Consider the following 19,650-nt stretch of genomic DNA (forward strand, 5'->3'; position numbering starts at 1 on the left):
CAGATTGTTACAAAGGGAATCTTAGTAATTCAAAATTTGATAACTCAAGTAACTATAAAAAAGAATTGTTTGACCTAACCTTAGTACTATTTGCTGAACAACCAAGAAATTCTTATATTTTGGAACCAAAGTAGCATCATGTTGGAAACAAAGATGATAAATGTTCTGATGTCCTGTAAAATTAGGATGCTGCAACTCTGATTGCTGCAATATGTTCTGGCATGTACTGTAGGTGACATAATATATTCACATGGATGAGTGGATCTGAGGGAATGTTGGGGATGGATGTCTCTCATCAAGGGAGAAAAAGCAGTTGTTACTATGCAGCTTTTGAGGGTTGATTGACAATACAGGTTCCTAATTGAGAGGTTTGACATAATGTCAGGTTTGCATGTTCAGTAGGCCCAAGCATCAGCATTATTCTTGTCTTGAACTCTAAACCAAAAGTAAACATATCTGAATGCTCCATCTAGTTTCCTACCTGAAATCAGATCAAAATTCATCTACATGTGCCACCTCCCAGATACAGAAGATGTTCTTTTTAGTAAAGATCACTAATTTATATTCAGAACTGAAGTTATAAAACTTATCAGGGTGGCAGAGATCAACTCAGATTGCATTGCTCTTGCTACAAATACAATCTCCATGAATACCACATAAACAACTTGGCACAAATTCACTGAAAAGTGAGCACATATAAGGCCAATTCTGCGGACTAAAATGCTGAGCAGTTGGCCAGCAGCAGTAGTGATTTTGCTCATCACTGCAGTACAGCCCCTAAAACTAGCAGCTGGTGTACGATTCCATCCAATACATGGTAAAAAAGAAAGAAAGAAAAAAAAAGGAACAATCTTGCAGCACTAACACATAATCTTGCAAAGCCCCAATCACACCATGTATGTCATCCCGACACGCATAATGTTCGAGTGAGGGACCTTCAAGGTTGCGGTTCCAGCCCTGCAATTCCTCCTGAGGAACGCGTAGAAGTAATTGATGATGAACTTCTTCGTGAAGAACGATTCCTTCCTCGCCCTCACGTCACCGTGTGCCAAGAGGTATGTGAATCCAGAAGCTATGGCTTCTCTCAGTGACTCCAGCTCATACTCCAAGCTGGGGTCTTCTTCTGAGATGGAACTCGTGGGAAGCACAGGTGTATTGCCTTCGGTGATGAATGTTTGGGTGCCATCACCCAGCCTCTGATCAGAAAGCAGTGGAACATGTAGATCCCCAGCCTCAACAGGAGATGAAGGGATATCAGATACAACAGAAACATCGTCACGCTCTACTGCCATTGCGCTTGCTTCAAGTGCCATTTCCTGGGATTCCTTCCTCAAAAATTTCTCCAGGGTTTCAACCAAAAGCTGCTCAAAGAAGCCATGTTCCTCTTTCCTGACATCCTTGTAACCATACCGTGCAACACAACGGAACATATGGTAGTCCTTTTGGCCAATCCTTCGGAACAAGAACCTTTCTTCAAATGGGACATATGGGACAGGAACATACTTTATGCAAACGAAGACAATCGTAGAGTGCATTGCTGGGAGTGTGACCAAAAGATGGCCAAAGATCGACGGAATTCCCTGGACCAGCTCATTGTACACAAGACCAATCCCTGGAACTCTTACTGTGCCAAGCGTGGATCCCAGGTCAAGGATAAAGTCCAGGGAAATCTTCCCACGCATCTCGCTCTGGTACTTCAACACACTTCCGTAGTTCCATGTGTACATTATGCAGAGGAACAATGATGAGAAAGCCAGAGGTAACCATCCTCCTTCTTGTATCTTTGACAGAACGGCTGTTAAGTAAACAAACTCCACAGAACCAAAAATAACAGGGAAGCACATAACGAGGAACAAATTGGTTTGCCATATAAGAAGCATCACCAACGTAACCAGTGCAGTGCTAACCATCATAACTCCAACTTCAGCAATACCTGAAAATATTTTGAAAATCAGTATCAGCAATAATGAGACAGTTGCCGAGGAAAATAATAGATGCTAGCATTGCAACACACTACAAGTATTTGACATTGCAGAACGGAATGGAAGTTGTTCATCAGTGCATTGTAACCATTTCCAAAGGTTGGTCACAATTGCAACAGTACTTTTTATAAATTGATTATGGATGTTATAATATAGCAAGTTTGAGGGTGGAAATTTTGGGAGGGATCATTTGCCAAGATGACTGCTTATGATAAACTGCATTCAATTAAAAAAATATATGTATTGAATAATCCCCTGAGACCAAATTACTGACCATAAGCATTGGCAATGTCGTTGGTACTCCTGAAAGTGGCAACAATGATGATGCACATGACCATGAGAAACCAATTCATAACAGGAATGTAAATCTGGCCCATGACTTTCTTGGATGTATGAATTATTTTAATTCTAGGAAAGCAACCAAGAGCCATGGCCTGCTTTATGCAAGAGAAAGTTGCTGATATCATAGCTTGGCTGGCAATCATAGCAGCAAGTGTAGCAATCACAAATACTGGCCAGAAAAGAATTTCTGCATTGCAGACAGAAAACTTGAGTTACACAATGGAACAGGAAAAGACAATTGTTAAGAGTGATAATAACAATGACCAGCCCAGATGGAATTTTTACCTGGTACAGAATCATAAAATATTCTTTCTACAGCAAATGGATATTTCATCAAATATGCAGCTTGGCCCATGTAAGCGATAAGCAAACAAGGGAATACCACAGCTGTGAATGCTACCTAGAACAAGCAAAAGATAACAAAATTTATGTCTTGATTAAAAAAGATTGGCAAGTATCACACAAAACACACAGAGTATCAGAAAAAAATGACTCAATTGTTGATCTTGTTAATGTGTTAACCTGTATTGATTTCACAGAGAAATGCCCCAGATCTGCAAACATTGCTTCAGCTCCTACAATTAAAAAAAAGGCAAATGAGTGCAATAAAATATTTCTGGAATGCAGCACAATCACTCAGTGTTAGTGTTCAATGATTCACTCAAGAAAAATGGTATTTCAGACTTTTGGAGTAATTACACATAACTGGCAGGATCGATTCAGAAATATTGAATGAGTGACAGGAAATATGGTTCAGGATGCATTCATCCAAAATCAAATCATAAACAGAGATAGCTGCACATTAATTCAGAAGGGATATTTTCATCCATCATGATACTCCTTTGTAGAGTCTTGGTACTACTAAGTATCTGAGTTGTAAACTACTGACTCTTGAGGACAACAATTAGTGTGGATGTAAAATTTGGCAGTTGTCACTTTTGTCATTAAACATGAAAAGACAACCTAAACTGATAATATTGCTGCTTGAGTAAGGATTTACCTGTGATGCACAAGACACAACCACCAAGAGCTGACCATGCCTTTATACCATTCGTCTGGAAAAATAAATAGATATACACTGGATTGAATGCTCTCACAACAGATATATCATATTTAGCCAAGTTGTAAATTCCAATGGTTCCCAAATTAATAAACCACAGTGCCAAAATAGGAGCAAACATGAAACCAACTTTCCCAGTTCCAAACCTCTGTACGCTGAACAATAGTACAAGAAACAGGATCGAAACGATTACAACAGCATCTGCGTAGAAAAAACACGTCTTGTAACCTCAGAAAGTATATAAAACATCAGTTAAATGCTTCCGTAATGAGTTAATGATGTATCATATAAGCAAATTTCAATCGGTGATATTTAGCAAGGCATACAGAACATCAAACCTGTCCCAAATCCAGGAACTCGACCTTGCAGACCACTGACAGCAGACATAACTGAACAAAAGTAAAAAAGAATGGTTGGATCAACAATTAAGAAAAATGTGGGTGGAGATAGCAGAATCTCTGTTACTACAGTCAGGAAACATTTTTGTTCGTGAAGCACCTGACATCGATGGAGTGAGAATGCCATCCCCGATTACCATAGAAGTTCCCATCAGAACCAAGAACAAAAGAATGTTTTTGAAGACTGGATTCTTTTCAAGGGATTCTTTGACAGATAGAGCTCGCTCAAGCTCAGGGGTAGGCAACTTAAGCCTAAAGCTAGAAATATCCTCATCCACACGTTGCTGATTCGGAAGCAGACTAACTTTTGCATACCTGCAGATCAGTGAGTACAGCGCGAAAGTGCCTCCTGAAAAATCATGTAACAACACAATCAGTAAGCCAACAAATTCAGAGAACACCAAACCGACAGGCAGTTCACATGATTGGCTCTACATATCTGATGTCAAAATGGCACAGAGCTATACCTTCTCCGTTGTCATTAGCTTTCAGAACTATAAAGACATACTTTGCGAAAGGGATCAACGCGATGGTGTACATGACCAGAGAAAGCGCTCCAAGAATCTCGACCTCGGACTTTATGGGCACCTTGCTGAACACATCGCTGAAGACATAGAGAGGGCTCGTGCCCATGTCGCCGTAGACGACTCCGAGGGTCTGGAACGCCATCGCCACGGTGCTCAGCATTGATATCTCCTGTGGTTCAGGTTGCAGCAGCCAATCAAGAGGAGTGAGTCAATCACATCATCAGGTTCAGAGGTCCCATTGATCCTTGCAATACTACCATTCAGATATAGCAAAATGTTTCCCAGATTCCAAACGAAATCAAAACATTTACTAATCAAAATAAACATTCGGTGATCAATCCCATCAGGCGTGATCCTCCCTATCTAATCAAGAAATGGTCAATATAATCACTCTGCGAAAAGGTATTCACCAACAGTGAAATGATCCCCCCCAAGGTTCCTCCAGGGATTCACCTTGCTGCTGTGGCCGTGCGCGCCGCGGACGGACATGGCCTCGACGTCGAGGGAGTCGACCCGCCTCGGCTGCTTCCCGAAGCGCCGCCGGAACGCGCCGGAGGACGCACGCGAGAGCGGCCCGCCTCCGCCTCCGCCTCCGCTGGCGCCACCGGCGGAGGCGGCGGAGTCGACGGAGAGGCGGAGGGAGCGGTCACCGTCGAGCGACCACGGCGCGGACTCGGACGAGCCGACCTCGCTGCCGTCCACCCACCTCGAGCCACCCGACCGCGTCGCCGTCAGGAGCCTCCGCAGCGGCGGCGGCGGCGGCGGGGGAGGCGGGGGTGGCGGGGGCGGTGCAGGCTCCTCCTGGATCCCGCTGTCGTCGTCGTCCATCCCTCCCGCAGCTGCTCCGGCGACGGCGTCGGATCAGACAAGAGGAGGAGGAAGAGAGCGAGGCGTCGCGTCGCGTCGCGTCTCCGTGTTTGTTTGTGTGTGTGTGGTGTGGGTGCGGAAATGTAATTTAAGTAGGCAATCAGATCAATCATGGCGATTCTCGGGCGTTGTATGGCTAGGATTTTTGGGGGTTTCTGCGATTTGTTTATGTCATCAGATGATCACTTTGTGTACTTGTGATGTTGGAGAAGGGGACAAGGACAGTACAGTGCGATGTGAGGATAAATATCGTGTTCATCGTCACTCTCTATCAATGCTCAATTTTGTTTTGATTCAAAGGAAATTCATACAAACTTTAGAGAGTCTATATAACTATTTAAATCAAAAGAATGAATTATATGGCATCTATGAAATTCTTATGAGGTGCCTTTTCCTATGTAAGTTTTGGAGAAACTTTTTTTAAGGTGTTTTGGAGGAAATTTAATACTATAATGTAGAATCTCATGGAAAGCATCTTTGAGTCTTTTATCTCTTCTTAAATTCATGTGTTTTTATTGCGGCCTAATCAAATGGTTATTCCTATATTTTTTTCAATGTTTTTGCAATCCTTTATTTTACATTTATTCTCGCTAGAAACCTATGTTTTTTCTATTCCTTCGTTTTTTCTATTTTTGTAATTCAAAGAGACCCTAAAGGTTAATCGGAACTATTTGATCATGGCATTGTAAACGTACCAAATTGAAAATATAATACTATCAAGATCGGTATAGTGCCATTATGTACGACTCGTACGTCTTCATATCGAGTTTTTACATGGAACACGACTATACATATGATAAAATCTCTTACGATGAGCGTATGATGTATCCTAATATCTGTTGCATGTGAGCCTAACTTGTTTTCATAGACCAATCAATAATCATGCAATACAAGATTGTACGAGAATCATATTACTTTTATCGTACGCATAGTGATTTCCTTTTACATGTGGTATTTTTATATCGACGAAAGTGACCCATCGTCCTTTATTCATCGCTCAAGCAAGATGGCCACTACATCCCATCGATGAGCTCTACAAGGACTCCTCCCAGCTCATGGGCAACCGATGAGGTCCCTGCCTCCATGTACGCATCATTCCTCATTCGGTACTATGTTGCCGACATTACCCACATGCCATTCTGCCTCCCCGCTGTCCCCCTGGAGGCGGGGTTATCTTACCTCAAGCCCATGCATTGGATTGCCATTGCCACCTTTGGATCCAATGACAAGCCACTGGATTGGATGCTTCGGGTGGAGAGTTCGTCCATCGCTGGTGTCGAGGATGCATGCGTTTCTCCTAAAGACTACCTTCAGTCAATAGACAGACTTGCTCCCCTTCACTAACCGCACATGCCCTCCTATTTGCCTCTGTCAACCAGATCTGATGTGGAGGAGCACAACGATGGCACTCTTGTTAGATGGAAGGCAGTAGGTGGCACAATATGGGAAAAAAGACGGTGGTGCTAGGTCTGGCATACGTTGCCGTCGCTAGGCCTCAACACTGCACTCCCCGCCATCGGTGCTGATTAAAGGTGAAGGCTCCCTGCCTTTCCCTAATGGGACCATTCCCTTCCCCGTTACCACTGGCGGAAGGCAGCAATGGTGACATTGTGAGAGGATGCACTAGCTTGATGGCGTGGAGGAAGAGAGCGAGGCGTGGCGTTGCATCGCGTCTCCCCTGTGTGTGGGTGTGGGGTGTGGGTGGTGGATTTGTAATTTAAGTAGGCAATCGGATCAATCATGGCGATTCTGGGCATTGTACGGCTAGGATTTTCGGGGGTTTCTGCGATTTGTTTATGTCATCCGATGATCACGTTTTGGTGTTCAGTTGTGCACTTGTAATGTTGGAGAAAGGGACAAGTACAGTACAGTGGCGATGTGAGGACAAATATCGTGTTCACCGTCACTCTCCATCAATGCTCAATCAGGACATAACTGTACTACTACGGAATAATATTGTTTTGATTCAAAGGAAATTCATAGAAACTTTAGAGAGTCTATATAACCATTTAAATCAATAGAATGAATTCTATGGCATCTATGAAATTCCTATGAGGTGCCTTTTTCTATGTAAGTTTTGGAGGAACTTTTTTTTAGGTTTTTTGGAGGAAATTTAATACAATGAGGTTGAATCTCATGGAAAGCATCTTTGAGTCTTTTATCTCTCCTCAAATTCATGTGCTTTTACTACGGCCCAATCAAACGGTTATTCCTATGTTTTTGCAATCCTTTATTTTACATTTATTCTTGCTAGAAACCTGTGTTTTTCCTATTCCTTCATTTTTTTCTATTTACGTGATTCAAAGAGACCCTAAAGGTTAATCAAAACTATTTTATCATGGCATTTTAAACGTACCAAATTGAAAATATAATACTATCAAGGGTGGTATAGTGTCATTATGTATGACTCGTACATCTTCATATCGAGTTTTTACATGGAACGCGGCTATACATATGATAAAATCTCTTGCGATGAGCGTATGATGTATCCCAATCTCTGTTGCATGTGAACCTAACATGTTTTCATGGACCAATCAATAATCATGCAAGACAAGATTGTATGAGAATCATATTAATTTTATCGTACACATAGCGATTTCCTTTTACATGTGGTATTTTCATATCGACAAAAGTGACCCTGCGTCCTTTATTCGTCGCTCAAGCGAGATGGCCACCACTTCCTATCGACGAGCTCTACAAGGACTCCTCCTAGCTCATGGGCAACCGATGAGGTCCCTGCCTCCATGTACGCTTTATTCCTCATTCTGTACTATGTTGCCAACATTGCCCACATGCCATTCTGCCTCCCTGTCGTCCCTCTGGAGGCGGGGTTATCTTACCTCGAGCCCATGCACTGGATTGCCATTGCCACCTTTGGATCCAAGGACAAGCCACTGGATTTGAAGCTTCGGGTGGAGAGTTCGTCCATCGCTGGTGTCGAGGATGCATGCGTTCCTCCTGAAGACTACCTTCAATCAATAAACAGACCTGCTCCCCTTCACTAACCGCCACATGCCCTCCTACTTGCCTCTGTCAACCAGATCTGACGTGGAGCATAACAATGGCACTCTTGTTAGATGGAAGGCAGTAGGTGGCACAATATGGGGGAAAAATATGGTGGTGCTAGGTCTAGCATACATTGCCGTCGCTAGGCCTCAACACTGCACTCCCCGCCATCGGTGCTGATTAAAGGTGAAGGCTCCCTGCAATGGTGATGTTGTGTGAGGATGCACTAGCTTGATGGCGTGGAGGAAGAGAGCGAGGCTTGGCGTCGCATCACGTCTCCCCTGTGTGTGGGTGGTGGATTTGTAATTTAAGTAGGCAATCGGATCAATCATGGTGATTCTGGGCGTTGTACGGCTAGGATTTTCGGGGGTTTCTGCGATTTGTTTATGTCATCCGATGATCACGTTTTAGTGTTCAGTTGTGCACTTGTAATGTTGGAGAAAGGGACAAGTACAATACAATGGCGATGTGAGGACAAATATCGTGTTCACCGTCACTCTCCATCAATGCTTAATCAGGACATAACTGTACTACTACGAAATAATGTCGTTTTGATTCAAAGGAAATTCATAGAAACTTTAGAGAGTCTATATAACCATTTAAATCAAAAGAATGAATTCTATGGCATCTATGAAATTCCTATGAGATGCCTTTTCCTATGTAAGTTTTGGAGGAACTTTTTTTTTAGGTTTTTTTGGAGGAAATTGAATACTATGAGGTCAAATCTCATTGAAAGCATCTTTGAGTCTTTTATCTCTCCTTAAATTCATGTGTTTTTACTGCGGCCCAATCAAACGGTTATTCGTATGTTTTTGCAATCCTTTATTTTACAGTTATTCTTGCTAGAAACCTATGTTTTTCCTATTCCTTCGTTTTTTTATTTATGTGATTCAAAGAGACTCTAAAGGTTAATCGAAACTATTTGATCGCATTGTAAACGTACCAAATTGAAAATATAATAATATCAAGGCCGGTATAGTGTCATTATGTACGATTCGTACATCTTCATATCGAGTTTTTACATGGAACGCGGCTATACATATAATAAAATCTCTTGCGATGAGCGTATGATGTATCCCAATCTCTGTTGCATGTGAGCCTAACATGTTTTCATGGACCAATCAATAATCATGCAAGACAAGATTGTACAAGAATCATATTTTACTGGTGGTATTTTCGTATCGACAAAAGTGACCATGCGTCCTTTATTCGTCGCTCAAGCAAGATGGCCACCCCTTCCCATCGATGAGCTCTACAAGGACTACTCCAGCTCATGGGCAACCGATGAGATCCCTGTCTCCATGTACGCCTCATTCCTTATTCGGTACTCTGTTACCAACATTGCCCACATGCCATTCTGCCTCCCTGCCGTCCCCCTAGAGGCGGGGTTATCTTACCTCGAGCCCATGCACTGGATTGCCATTGCCACCTTTGGATCCAACGACAAGCCACTGGATTTGAAGCTTCAGTTGAAGAGTTCGTCCATCGCTGGTGTCGAGGATGCATGTGTTCCTCCTGAAGACTACCTTCGGTCAATAGACAGACCTGCTCCCCTTCACTAACCGCTACATGCCCTCCTACTTGCCTCCATCAACCAGATCTGACGTGGAGGAGCGCAACGATGGCACTCTTGTCAGACGGAAGGCAGTAGGTGGCCCAATATGGGAAAAAAAGACGGTGGTGCCAAGTCTGGCATACTTTGCCGTCGCTAGGCCTCGACACTGCACTCCCTGCTATCGGTGCTGATTAAAGGTGAAGGCTCGCCCACCTTTCCCCAATGGGACCATCCCCTTCCTCGTTACCACCGACGGAAGGCAGCAATGGCGACATTGTGCGAGGATGTACTAGCTTGATGGAGACAGCCTCCAAATGTAGTGATGGCGGCGAACAATGGGGTCTAGGGTGAAGAAGGCGACTGGATCTATGGAACATGAGGCAACTAGCTAAATAATTAACGTCAACGTGGGAAAAGTTGGCTTGTCAGATCTTGGGTGCGGGAGTGGCCCTTGTCAGAGTCACCTCCACCCATGACCCATGGAGCATATGTAGAAGGCGATGGAGAAATAATGAGCACAATATGGTCCATAAAGAATACCGTGTCCTAGGGCGCACGAGACGTACATAATATGACACGGTTCAAATTTGCGATAGTTTCATGGCACTCACTCCAATTTAGCCTTTGTAGACTGTAGTGGTATATTTCTAATAGTGCATTCCATAATGATATGATCCAAATAACCCGAAGGATAACGTGGTTTTACCACCGGTCAAACAAAATGCTTGCTGAATATTTTATCGTGAGAAACAATTTAATTTTTCCACTTGTAAATTCTATAATTGGCAGATCACTGATGTAAGTAAAATAAAAGTAATTCCTCACATGTATGCTGCAGTATTATTTTATCTTCCAATGGCTTTTTTTGCGCTAGATAATGGCATACATGCCTTGACTTGACATAATCGGTGTAACCTAACAACAGCACAGTGGCATATTTGTGACTTGAAATGCATGGAACTAATGGAAGGAAATTTCGAAAGAACTCTGATATCTCAATATAAGTCCTTAATGTGTCCCTAATAAAAAGAACACACATCGTACGCATACACATTGTTCAGAAACCGTCCAATCTTATCAGTGATACTGAATTATTACTGATACAATAATTAAAAAAAATTCTGCAAGTGAATTTTGACATATGCGCTAACTCTGCCGCCAAGAGCGGGTCAACCATATATGGCGCCATTACGTAAACAAACACCTTTTACACGCATGAGAAGATAAAGAAAAAGTATAGGGAGGTGTGTTAAAAAAAAAAGACCGTCTCAGTATTTCCAAGTGTGTGTGTGAGAGAGAGAAAATTAAAAAAAAGAAAGATAGAAAAAGGATGACGTGTGCAAGAAATGATTTGAGGGCCCACCTAACAGATAGCACGATGTCGATGTACCGGTTCTGCTGTCATCATCATCGTCACCGTCAGTTGTGTCTCGTTTTCGCTTTGGGCCTTCGATGCTGATGATCGATGGAGACAGCATCGAGCTATCGTCTAGTCGCCGGCCGAGAATGGCCGCTGGCCAAAGTCACGTTGATGAGCCCAGCTAACTAAGGCCATTAATTGATTCACGGTGCCGTGATACGTGCTATATGGTCTTTTAACTTGTTTAGCTTGGATGGTTGCACGTGCCCTCACGAGGTCGTACGTCCTCCTCTGCGAGGGCAGGAGCAGAGGCGGATAAAGGAACAAAAAATTGAGAAGCTCAGCTACACAGTTTAATTATTCAATCTCCAACCATTTAGGGACCTTTAATTTATCATTTATAGTGAAAAAAATCGAAGGGGTGCTCCAGAAGGATCCATGGGTCTTGTGGGTGTGGGGGGACTTGAGTCCCCCCTGCACCCACGTTGGATCCGCCCCTAGGCACAAGTGCTACTACTACCACTGAAGAACCGATCTTTACTCGATCGACCAAATTCATAAATCTCTCGGTTCTCTTACGAACCAGTACTAAAGATGATTTTTGTGGTGGAGACACGACCGTGAGAGTTGCGCTATGGGAGAGAGTGTTGCCTCGTACTCGTAAGGTCCCATTTCTCATCCTTCCTCGCATCGGTGTTGTCCATGGAAAGAAGACGAGTGTCAGCCAGAGGGAGAGAGGAGAAGGTGATGGCGGCGACTGAAAAGGGGACAAGCACATCTAGATGGAGAGGAGAGACATCAGCCAGGATGAACATAGCGGGATAAACATAACAGGAAGTACCCCTTGCATGCTTGACGCAAAGCTCGCCATAGTGCGAAATGCATAATGGGGCTCTAAATTTTGAAAACTAAATTTTCACAGACCTAGTATCGCAATCTACACAATATGACTCGTAGAATGACAGAAATCCGAAAAATGACAATCATCCATGACTCGTAGAGCGTGATTATATTTAGTTCTAGTCAATTTAGCTTTAACTACTAGACCCGTTACTTCCTTCTATTTTTAGTTCTAAGCCTTAGTCCAGATCTTCTGAGCTTTAACACACTAGTTATATCACTAATTAAGTATACTTAGTATACTTCATGTAATTAATATTTGGAGCCCCTAATTTTTAACGCACTACAGTCCCATGCACGACCCGCACATACCACGGCCCTGGACGAGATGAGACATGAGAGCAATCCAGCAGAGGGTAGCTCCATCGCACAAAGAAGAAAAACATGAGATGGAGGGCACGTTCAGATTGATAACATTTTTAACCCTAGTATTATTTAGTAAAATTAAAAATTATGTAGTAATATTTAGTTTATTATCAAATATTGACATGTGTATGGAATTTGATAACATTATTAAGCCAATCCAACTAAAATTTTGACAATGTTATCAGTTTGATAAAATTTTAGCATTGCCAAATTTTGGTAAAGTTTATTTTAGCATCAATCTAAACAGACCCGGAATATGATAAGAACACGTGGGAATAGGAGGCGGTGGCATCGCGATAGAGGGGAACGGAGGAAGAAAATATGATTGACATGTGGATCATGGACTAATTTGTGTTATGATTCAGTAATATGACAAAAAGTTATGGGCTGAAGGCAAGGATTGATATAAAAAAATTAATTGGGCCTATTCTAGAGCCACATGCGTTGCGGAAACTCTAATGCGCGATCGATCGCTACCACGATCGGGTAGCGATCGCCACCCCTCCCCCTTCCTTCCCTCCACATTTCCTTTTTTGGCACCGCATTACTTTCTACTTTCTTATTTTAGTAAATTTATGCACCTAAAGTTTATACACCTAAAGTTTATAGACCCAAAGTTTATAAATCAAAAGTTTATATATCCGATTCAAATTTAAATTTAAATTCAAATATTTTTTATATATAGTATTTCTATACATCTAAAGTTTATACACCTAAAGTTTATAGACCCAAAGTTTATAAATCAAAAGTTTATATACCCGATTCAAATTTGAATTTGAAATATATTTGATTCAAATTTAAATTTGAAATATATTTGATTCAAATTTGAATTTGAATTCAAATATTTTTTATATATAGTATTTAGATACATCTAAAGTTTATACACCTAAAGTTTATAGACCCAAAGTGTATAAGTCAAAAGTTTACATACCCAATTTAAATTTGAATTTGAATTTAAATTATATCTGATTCAAATTTAAATTTGAATTCAAATATTTTTATATATAGTATTTCTATACATATAAAGTTTATACACCTAAAGTTTATAGACCCAAAGTTTATAAGTCAAAAGTTTACATACCCGATTCAAATTTGAATTTGAATACAAATATTAATTTATAGACCCAAAGTTTATAAGTCAAAAATTTACATAACCGTTTCAATTCTGAATTTAAATTTAAATATTTATGATGTAGTAGGAAGAGAAAAAGGGAAGGAGGAAGGGGGGAGAGGAGGGAGCAACGATATAGGGGAGGGGTTAGTGTTGGAATTAATAGATGGGCTAAGGCCCATTCGAAGATTAATTCTTTGGAAAATCACAAAAGCCCACCTCATGTGATGGCATGCATGTGGAGTTTAATACCACCTTGCTTATTCTAGGAGAGAGGGACCTCCTTAAAAGGGAGGATGCCCTCCTAGCCACTTGAAGCATGTGTGGTGGAGAGAAGAGGGGAAACACATGCGCGCACTCGCTCGCCTCGCAGGGCAGGCGGCGCGCGTGCACGACGTACGCGTTGAATGGTCCGCAAAATTGGCTCCTCACCCTTTTGCGCAGATGCAGCCTCCTTTTGCAGTTTTGTTTTGCTGCGGGATTGGATTCGGATTTGTTTTGTTTTAGAAACATTCCGAAAAATCCGGTGCGTGAAAACGGCATGGAGTCCGGATAGGTTACGCGCGACTTATCCGGTTCGGTTTACGCGGGCGCCCTGATCAGGCGATCTATCTCTATATAAACCGAGCCGCCGCCTTCACGCAACACACGCGAAATCAATCTAGGGTTTGCCTCCTACTCTGTGCTGCGCCGTCGCTCGTAGATTACACCATCCCGCTCGCCAGCGTGCACCTGCGATCGGGAGAGCAGGTCTCCGGAACCTCTGCCTTCGACGTCCTGCACCGGGAGAAGGCGGCAATAAGGTTTTTGGGAAACGCTTTGCGCGACTGCTCCCTATTCGTCCGCGACGGTTCGTCTTCCTCTTCGATCACGTGCTTTGTGCCTTCGTAGACGCCTGCGAAAAGTTTCGACCGAGCAGCCGGTCTTTCCGCCACCTCGGTACGTATTCAATATGTTGCGCATATTTGATCTGTTCATGTTATACTGTGTAGTTTACATGTGTAGATCTAATGATGCGTTCATACTAGTTTTCATCTGTAACGTCATGATTTATTTATGGAATAGATTAAATCATTATATGCCTATAATCTCAACAATCCAAAAACCTTATTATAGGCACTGTGATTTTACTATGGCTGGTTTTACCGATGCACTGAGGCCGGATAAATTCACCGGTGTGCATTTTAAGAGATGGCAGATCAGGGTCACTCTGTGGCTGACAGGTATGAAATGCTTCTGGGTGAGTACTAGCAAACCTGAAGGAGTTCTTACTGCTGAACAACAGAAGCAATTTGAGGAAGCCACTACTCTCTTTGTGGGATGCATTCTTAGCGTTTTTGGCGATCGTCTGGTCGAGGTGTATATGCATATGACCGACGCTAAGGAGTTGTGGGATGCACTAAATACTAAATTCGGTGCTACTGATGCTAGCAATGATCTGTATATCATGGAGCAGTTTCATGACTACAAGATGGCTGACAACCGTTCTGTAGTCAAACAGGCTCATGAGATATAAACCATGGCTAAGGAACTCAAACTCCTTAAGTGTGTCTTACCCGATAAATTTGTGGCCGGGTGCATTATTGCGAAACTACCTCCATCATGGAGAAGTTTCGGTACTGCACTCAAATACAAGAGACAGGAATACTCCGTTGAGGGGTTGATAGCGTCTCTTGATGTTGAGGAGAAAGCTCGGGAAAAAGACGCCGCGTATAAGGGCGATGGTGGGCAGTCCAGTGCCAATGTTGTGCACAAGGCCCAGAACAAGAGCAAGGGGAAATACAAAGCTCAACAGACCACCAATTTCAAGAAGCAGAAGAAGAACAACAACAATCCTAACCAGGATAAGAGGACTTGCTTTGTGTGTGGGCAACCTGGTCATCTGGCTAGGAAGTGTCCACAGCGCAAGGGGATGAAGGCACCTGCAGGGCAGACTTCTAAGTCTGCTAATGTGACCATTGGCAACACTGGAAATGGAAGCGGGTATGGTAATTTACCTACTGTTTTTTCAGTTAATCAGTCTACTAATTGGTGGGTTGATACTGGGGCCAATGTACATGTTTGTGCTGACATCTCATTGTTTTCTTCTTATCAGGTCGCACGGGGTTCCACCGTCCTAATGGGGAATGGGTCACATGCTTCTGTTCATGGTGTTGGCACGGTAGATCTGAAGTTTACTTCGGGAAAGATCGTGCAGCTGAAGAACGTGCAGCATGTCCCTTCTATCGACAGGAATCTTGTCAGTGGCTCCCGTTTGACTAGAGACGGATTTAAGTTGGTTTTTGAGTCTAATAAAGTTTTCGTGTCTAAACATGGATATTTTATTGGTAAAGGTTATGAGTGCGGAGGCCTGTTCCGCTTTTCCCTTTCTGATTTCTGCAATAAGTCTGTGAACCATATTTGTGGCAGTGTGGATGATGAGGCTAATGTTTGGCACTCACGTTTATGTCATATTATTTTTGGCTTGATGTCTCGACTTTCCAGCATGTGTCTAATTCCTAAGTTTTCCATTGTCAAAGGTTCTAAGTGCCATAGTTGTGTGCAATCGAAGCAACCTCGCAAGCCTCACAAGGCTGCCGAGGAGAGAAACTTGGCACCACTAGAACTCCTACATTCAGATCTTTGTGAAATGAATGGGGTGTTGATGAAGGGTGGAAAACGATATTTCATGACGTTGATTGATGATGCTACTAGATTTTGCTATGTGTACTTGTTGAAAACGAAAGACGAGGCTTTAGACTATTTTAAAATTTATAAGGCAGAAGTTGAAAATCAACTTGACAGAAAGATAAAAAGGCTTAGGTCTGATCGTGGTGGAGAGTTTTTCTCGAACGAGTTTGACTTATTTTGTGAGGAACATGGCATCATACATGAGAGGACGCCTCCCTATTCTCCCGAGTCTAATGGGATTGCTGAAAGGAAGAACCGCACACTGACTGACTTGGTGAATGCCATGTTGGACACCGCGGGACTACTTAAGGCATGGTGGGGGGAGGCATTGTTGACCTCAAATCATGTGTTAAACAGAGTTCTTAACAGAAATAAAGACAAAACACCATATGAGATATGGATTGGGAGAAAACCATCACTTTCTTATTTGCGCACATGGGGGTGCTTGGCGAAAGTCAATGTACCAATAACGAAGAAGCGCAAACTTGGACCTAAGACTGTGGACTGTGTCTTTCTGGGATATGCTCATCATAGCATTGCCTATAGATTTTTACTAGTTAAATCCGAGGTACCGGACATGCATGTTGGTACAATTATGAAGTCTCGTGATGCTACCTTCTTTGAGAGCTTTTTCCCAATGAAGGATACACATAGTGGTTCGAGTCAACCCTCTGAAATAATTCCCAGTTCAATCACACCACCAGAACAAATTGAACATACACATGAACATGTCTCTGAGGAGGATGTCAGTGAAGCTCCTCGAAGGAGTAAGAGACAAAGGACGGCTAAGTCCTTTGGTGATGATTTCACTGTGTACCTCGTGGATGACACTCCTAAGTCAATTTCAGAAGCATATGCATCTCCTGATGCAGACTACTGGAAGGAGGCTGTCCGTAGTGAAATGGATTCCATTATCGCTAACGGGACTTGGGAGGTGACAGAGCGACCCTATGGGTGTAAACCTGTGGGGTGCAAGTGGGTGTTCAAGAAGAAGCTTAGGCCTGACGGTACTATTGAAAAGTACAAGGCTCGGCTTGTTGCTAAGGGCTATACTCAGAAAGAAGGCGAAGATTTCTTTGACACTTACTCACCTGTTGCTAGATTGACCACAATTCGTGTGCTACTTTCCCTAGCAGCCTCACATGGTCTTCTCGTTCATCAAATGAACGTTAAGACAGCTTTTCTTAATGGAGAGCTGGATGAGGAGATCTATATGGATCAACCTAATGGGTTTGTAGTTGTAGGTCAAGGCAAAGTGTGCAAACTGTTGAAGTCTTTGTATGGTCTGAAACAAGCTCCTAAGCAATGGTATAAGAAATTTAACAAAACATTGACATCTGCAGGCTTTGCAGTCAATGAGGCAGATAAATGTGTGTACTATCGCCATGGTGGGGGTGAGGGAGTTATTCTGTGCTTGTATGTTGACGACATACTGATATTGGGACAAACCTTGAGGTGATAAATGAGGTTAAATCATTCTTGTCTCAAAATTTTGATATGAAGGATTTGGGAGTAGCTGATGTTATCTTAAACATTAAGCTAATTAGAGGTGAGAATGGGATTACACTCTTGCAGTCCCATTATGTGGAGAAAATCTTGAATCGCTTTGGCTACATTGATAGTAAGCCTTCTCCAACACCTTATGATCCTAGCTTGTTGCTTCGCAAGAACAAAATAATTGCTAGGAATCAACTGGAATACTCCCAAATCATTGGCTCGCTGATGTACCTGGCTAGTGCAACTAGGCCTGATATCTCCTTTGTTGTGAGCAAGTTGAGCCGGTTTACCTCTAATCCGGGAGATGATCACTGGCATGCGCTTGAGCGAGTAATGCACTATCTGAAAGGTACTATGGAATTAGGGCTTCACTATACTGGGTATCGTGCGGTACTGGAGGGTTATAGTGATTCTAACTGGATCTCTGATGTGGATGAGATCAAAGCTACTAGTGGATATGTCTTCACACTGGGTGGTGGTGCTGTTTCGTGGAGGTCTTGCAAACAGACCATTTTGACGAGGTCAACCATGGAAGCAAAACTGACGGCACTGGATACTGCTACTGTTGAGGCAGAATGGTTACGTGATCTATTAATGGATCTGCCTATTGTTAAAAAACCGGTGCCGGCTATCCTTATGAACTGTGACAATCAAACGGTAATTGTCAAAGTGAATAGTTCTAAGGATAATATGAAATCGTCTAGACATGTGAAAAGACGATTGAAGTCTGTCAGGAAATTGAGAAACTCCGGAGTTATAACGTTGGATTACATCCAAACAGCTAGAAACCTGGCAGATCCCTTCACGAAGGGACTATCACGAAATGTGATAGACAATGCATCGAAGGAGATGGGTTTGAGACCCATGTGAGTTATACTATGGTGGTAACCCAGTCTATGTGATCGGAGATCCCATGAATTAGAACCTGGGAAGAACAAACCATTAGTAAACTAGAGGAGAGTACCAATCTATACCCTCTCTAAGTGAAGATGCATGTACTCTCGTGAGCTGCAAGGCAGGTTGTCTATGCCTTAATGAGTTATATTGGCTTTCATTAGCGAAGATGCTGTCCTGCAGAGCAGTCTTGAAAGAACTCACCTTTGTAAGCTTGACTATTGGTCGCAGTCTATGGAGATTTTGGGTGAATCTTCTAGGAAGCTTACTAAAGACCTAGGAGTATGAGTTATACGCTCCACCCGAGGGGTAGTCTACAGACGGTCTAGTACCAGATAAGACTCTGAGTGAAACTTGCTTGCACAAGACTTGCAATTCAAGGCGTAGTCCATTGTTCAAATTGTGAGTAAGTGTAGCTTGGAGTTCTAGGTGGATGTTCAACCTTAATCAGTCTCCATCGAACCGCTAGTATATAAACAGTACATTGGAAAAGGCAAATCTCAGTGGGATTTTGAGATTTGGTGGGGGCTTGTTGGAATTAATAGATGGGCTAAGGCCCATTCGAAGATTAATTCTTTGGAAAATCACAAAAGCCCACCTCATGGGATGGCATGCATGTGGAGTTTAGTACCACCTTGCTTATTCTAGGAGAGGGGGACCTCCTTAAAAGGAAGGATGCCCTCCTAGCCACTTGAAGCATGTGTGGTGGAGAGAAGAGGGGAAACACATGCGCGCGCTCGTCTCGCCTGGCCTGGCAGGGCAGGGCAGGGCAGGTGGCGCGCGTGCACGACGTACGCGTTGAATGGTCCGCAAAATTGGCTCCTCACCCTTGCGCAGATGCAGCCTCCTTTTGCAGTTTTGTTTTGCTGCGGGATTGGATTCGAATTTGTTTTGTTTTGGGAACATTCCGAAAAATCCGGTGCGTGAAAACGGCATGGAGTCCGGATAGGTTACGCGCGACTTATCCGGTTCGGTTTACGCGGGCGCCCTGATCAGGCGATCTATCTCTATATAAACCGAGCCGCCGCCTTCACACAACACACGCGAAATCAATCTAGAGTTTGCCTCCTACTCTGTGCTGCGCCGTCGCTCGTAGATTACACCATCCCGCTCGC

General features: G+C 43.0%; 1 protein-coding gene across 1 annotated transcript; it reads right to left on the bottom strand.

Annotated features, from left to right (window-relative positions):
* Window positions 1–457: 457 nt before the first annotated feature.
* Window positions 458–5,240, bottom strand: LOC4346918 (potassium transporter 23-like). The gene is made up of 9 exons (NM_001422746.1): window positions 4,763–5,240; window positions 4,250–4,478; window positions 3,883–4,131; window positions 3,723–3,773; window positions 3,325–3,585; window positions 2,847–2,899; window positions 2,610–2,724; window positions 2,257–2,511; window positions 458–1,933 (listed from the first exon to the last, which is right to left on the bottom strand). Exons 1-9 carry the CDS (start codon window positions 5,135–5,137, stop codon window positions 888–890), a joined length of 2,634 nt encoding a protein of 877 aa, NP_001409675.1. The 5' UTR covers window positions 5,138–5,240; the 3' UTR covers window positions 458–887.
* Window positions 5,241–19,650: the final 14,410 nt, after the last annotated feature.

This window comes from Oryza sativa, chromosome 9 (genome assembly GCF_034140825.1).
Source record: "Oryza sativa Japonica Group chromosome 9, ASM3414082v1".
Taxonomy (NCBI): Eukaryota; Viridiplantae; Streptophyta; class Magnoliopsida; order Poales; family Poaceae; genus Oryza; species Oryza sativa.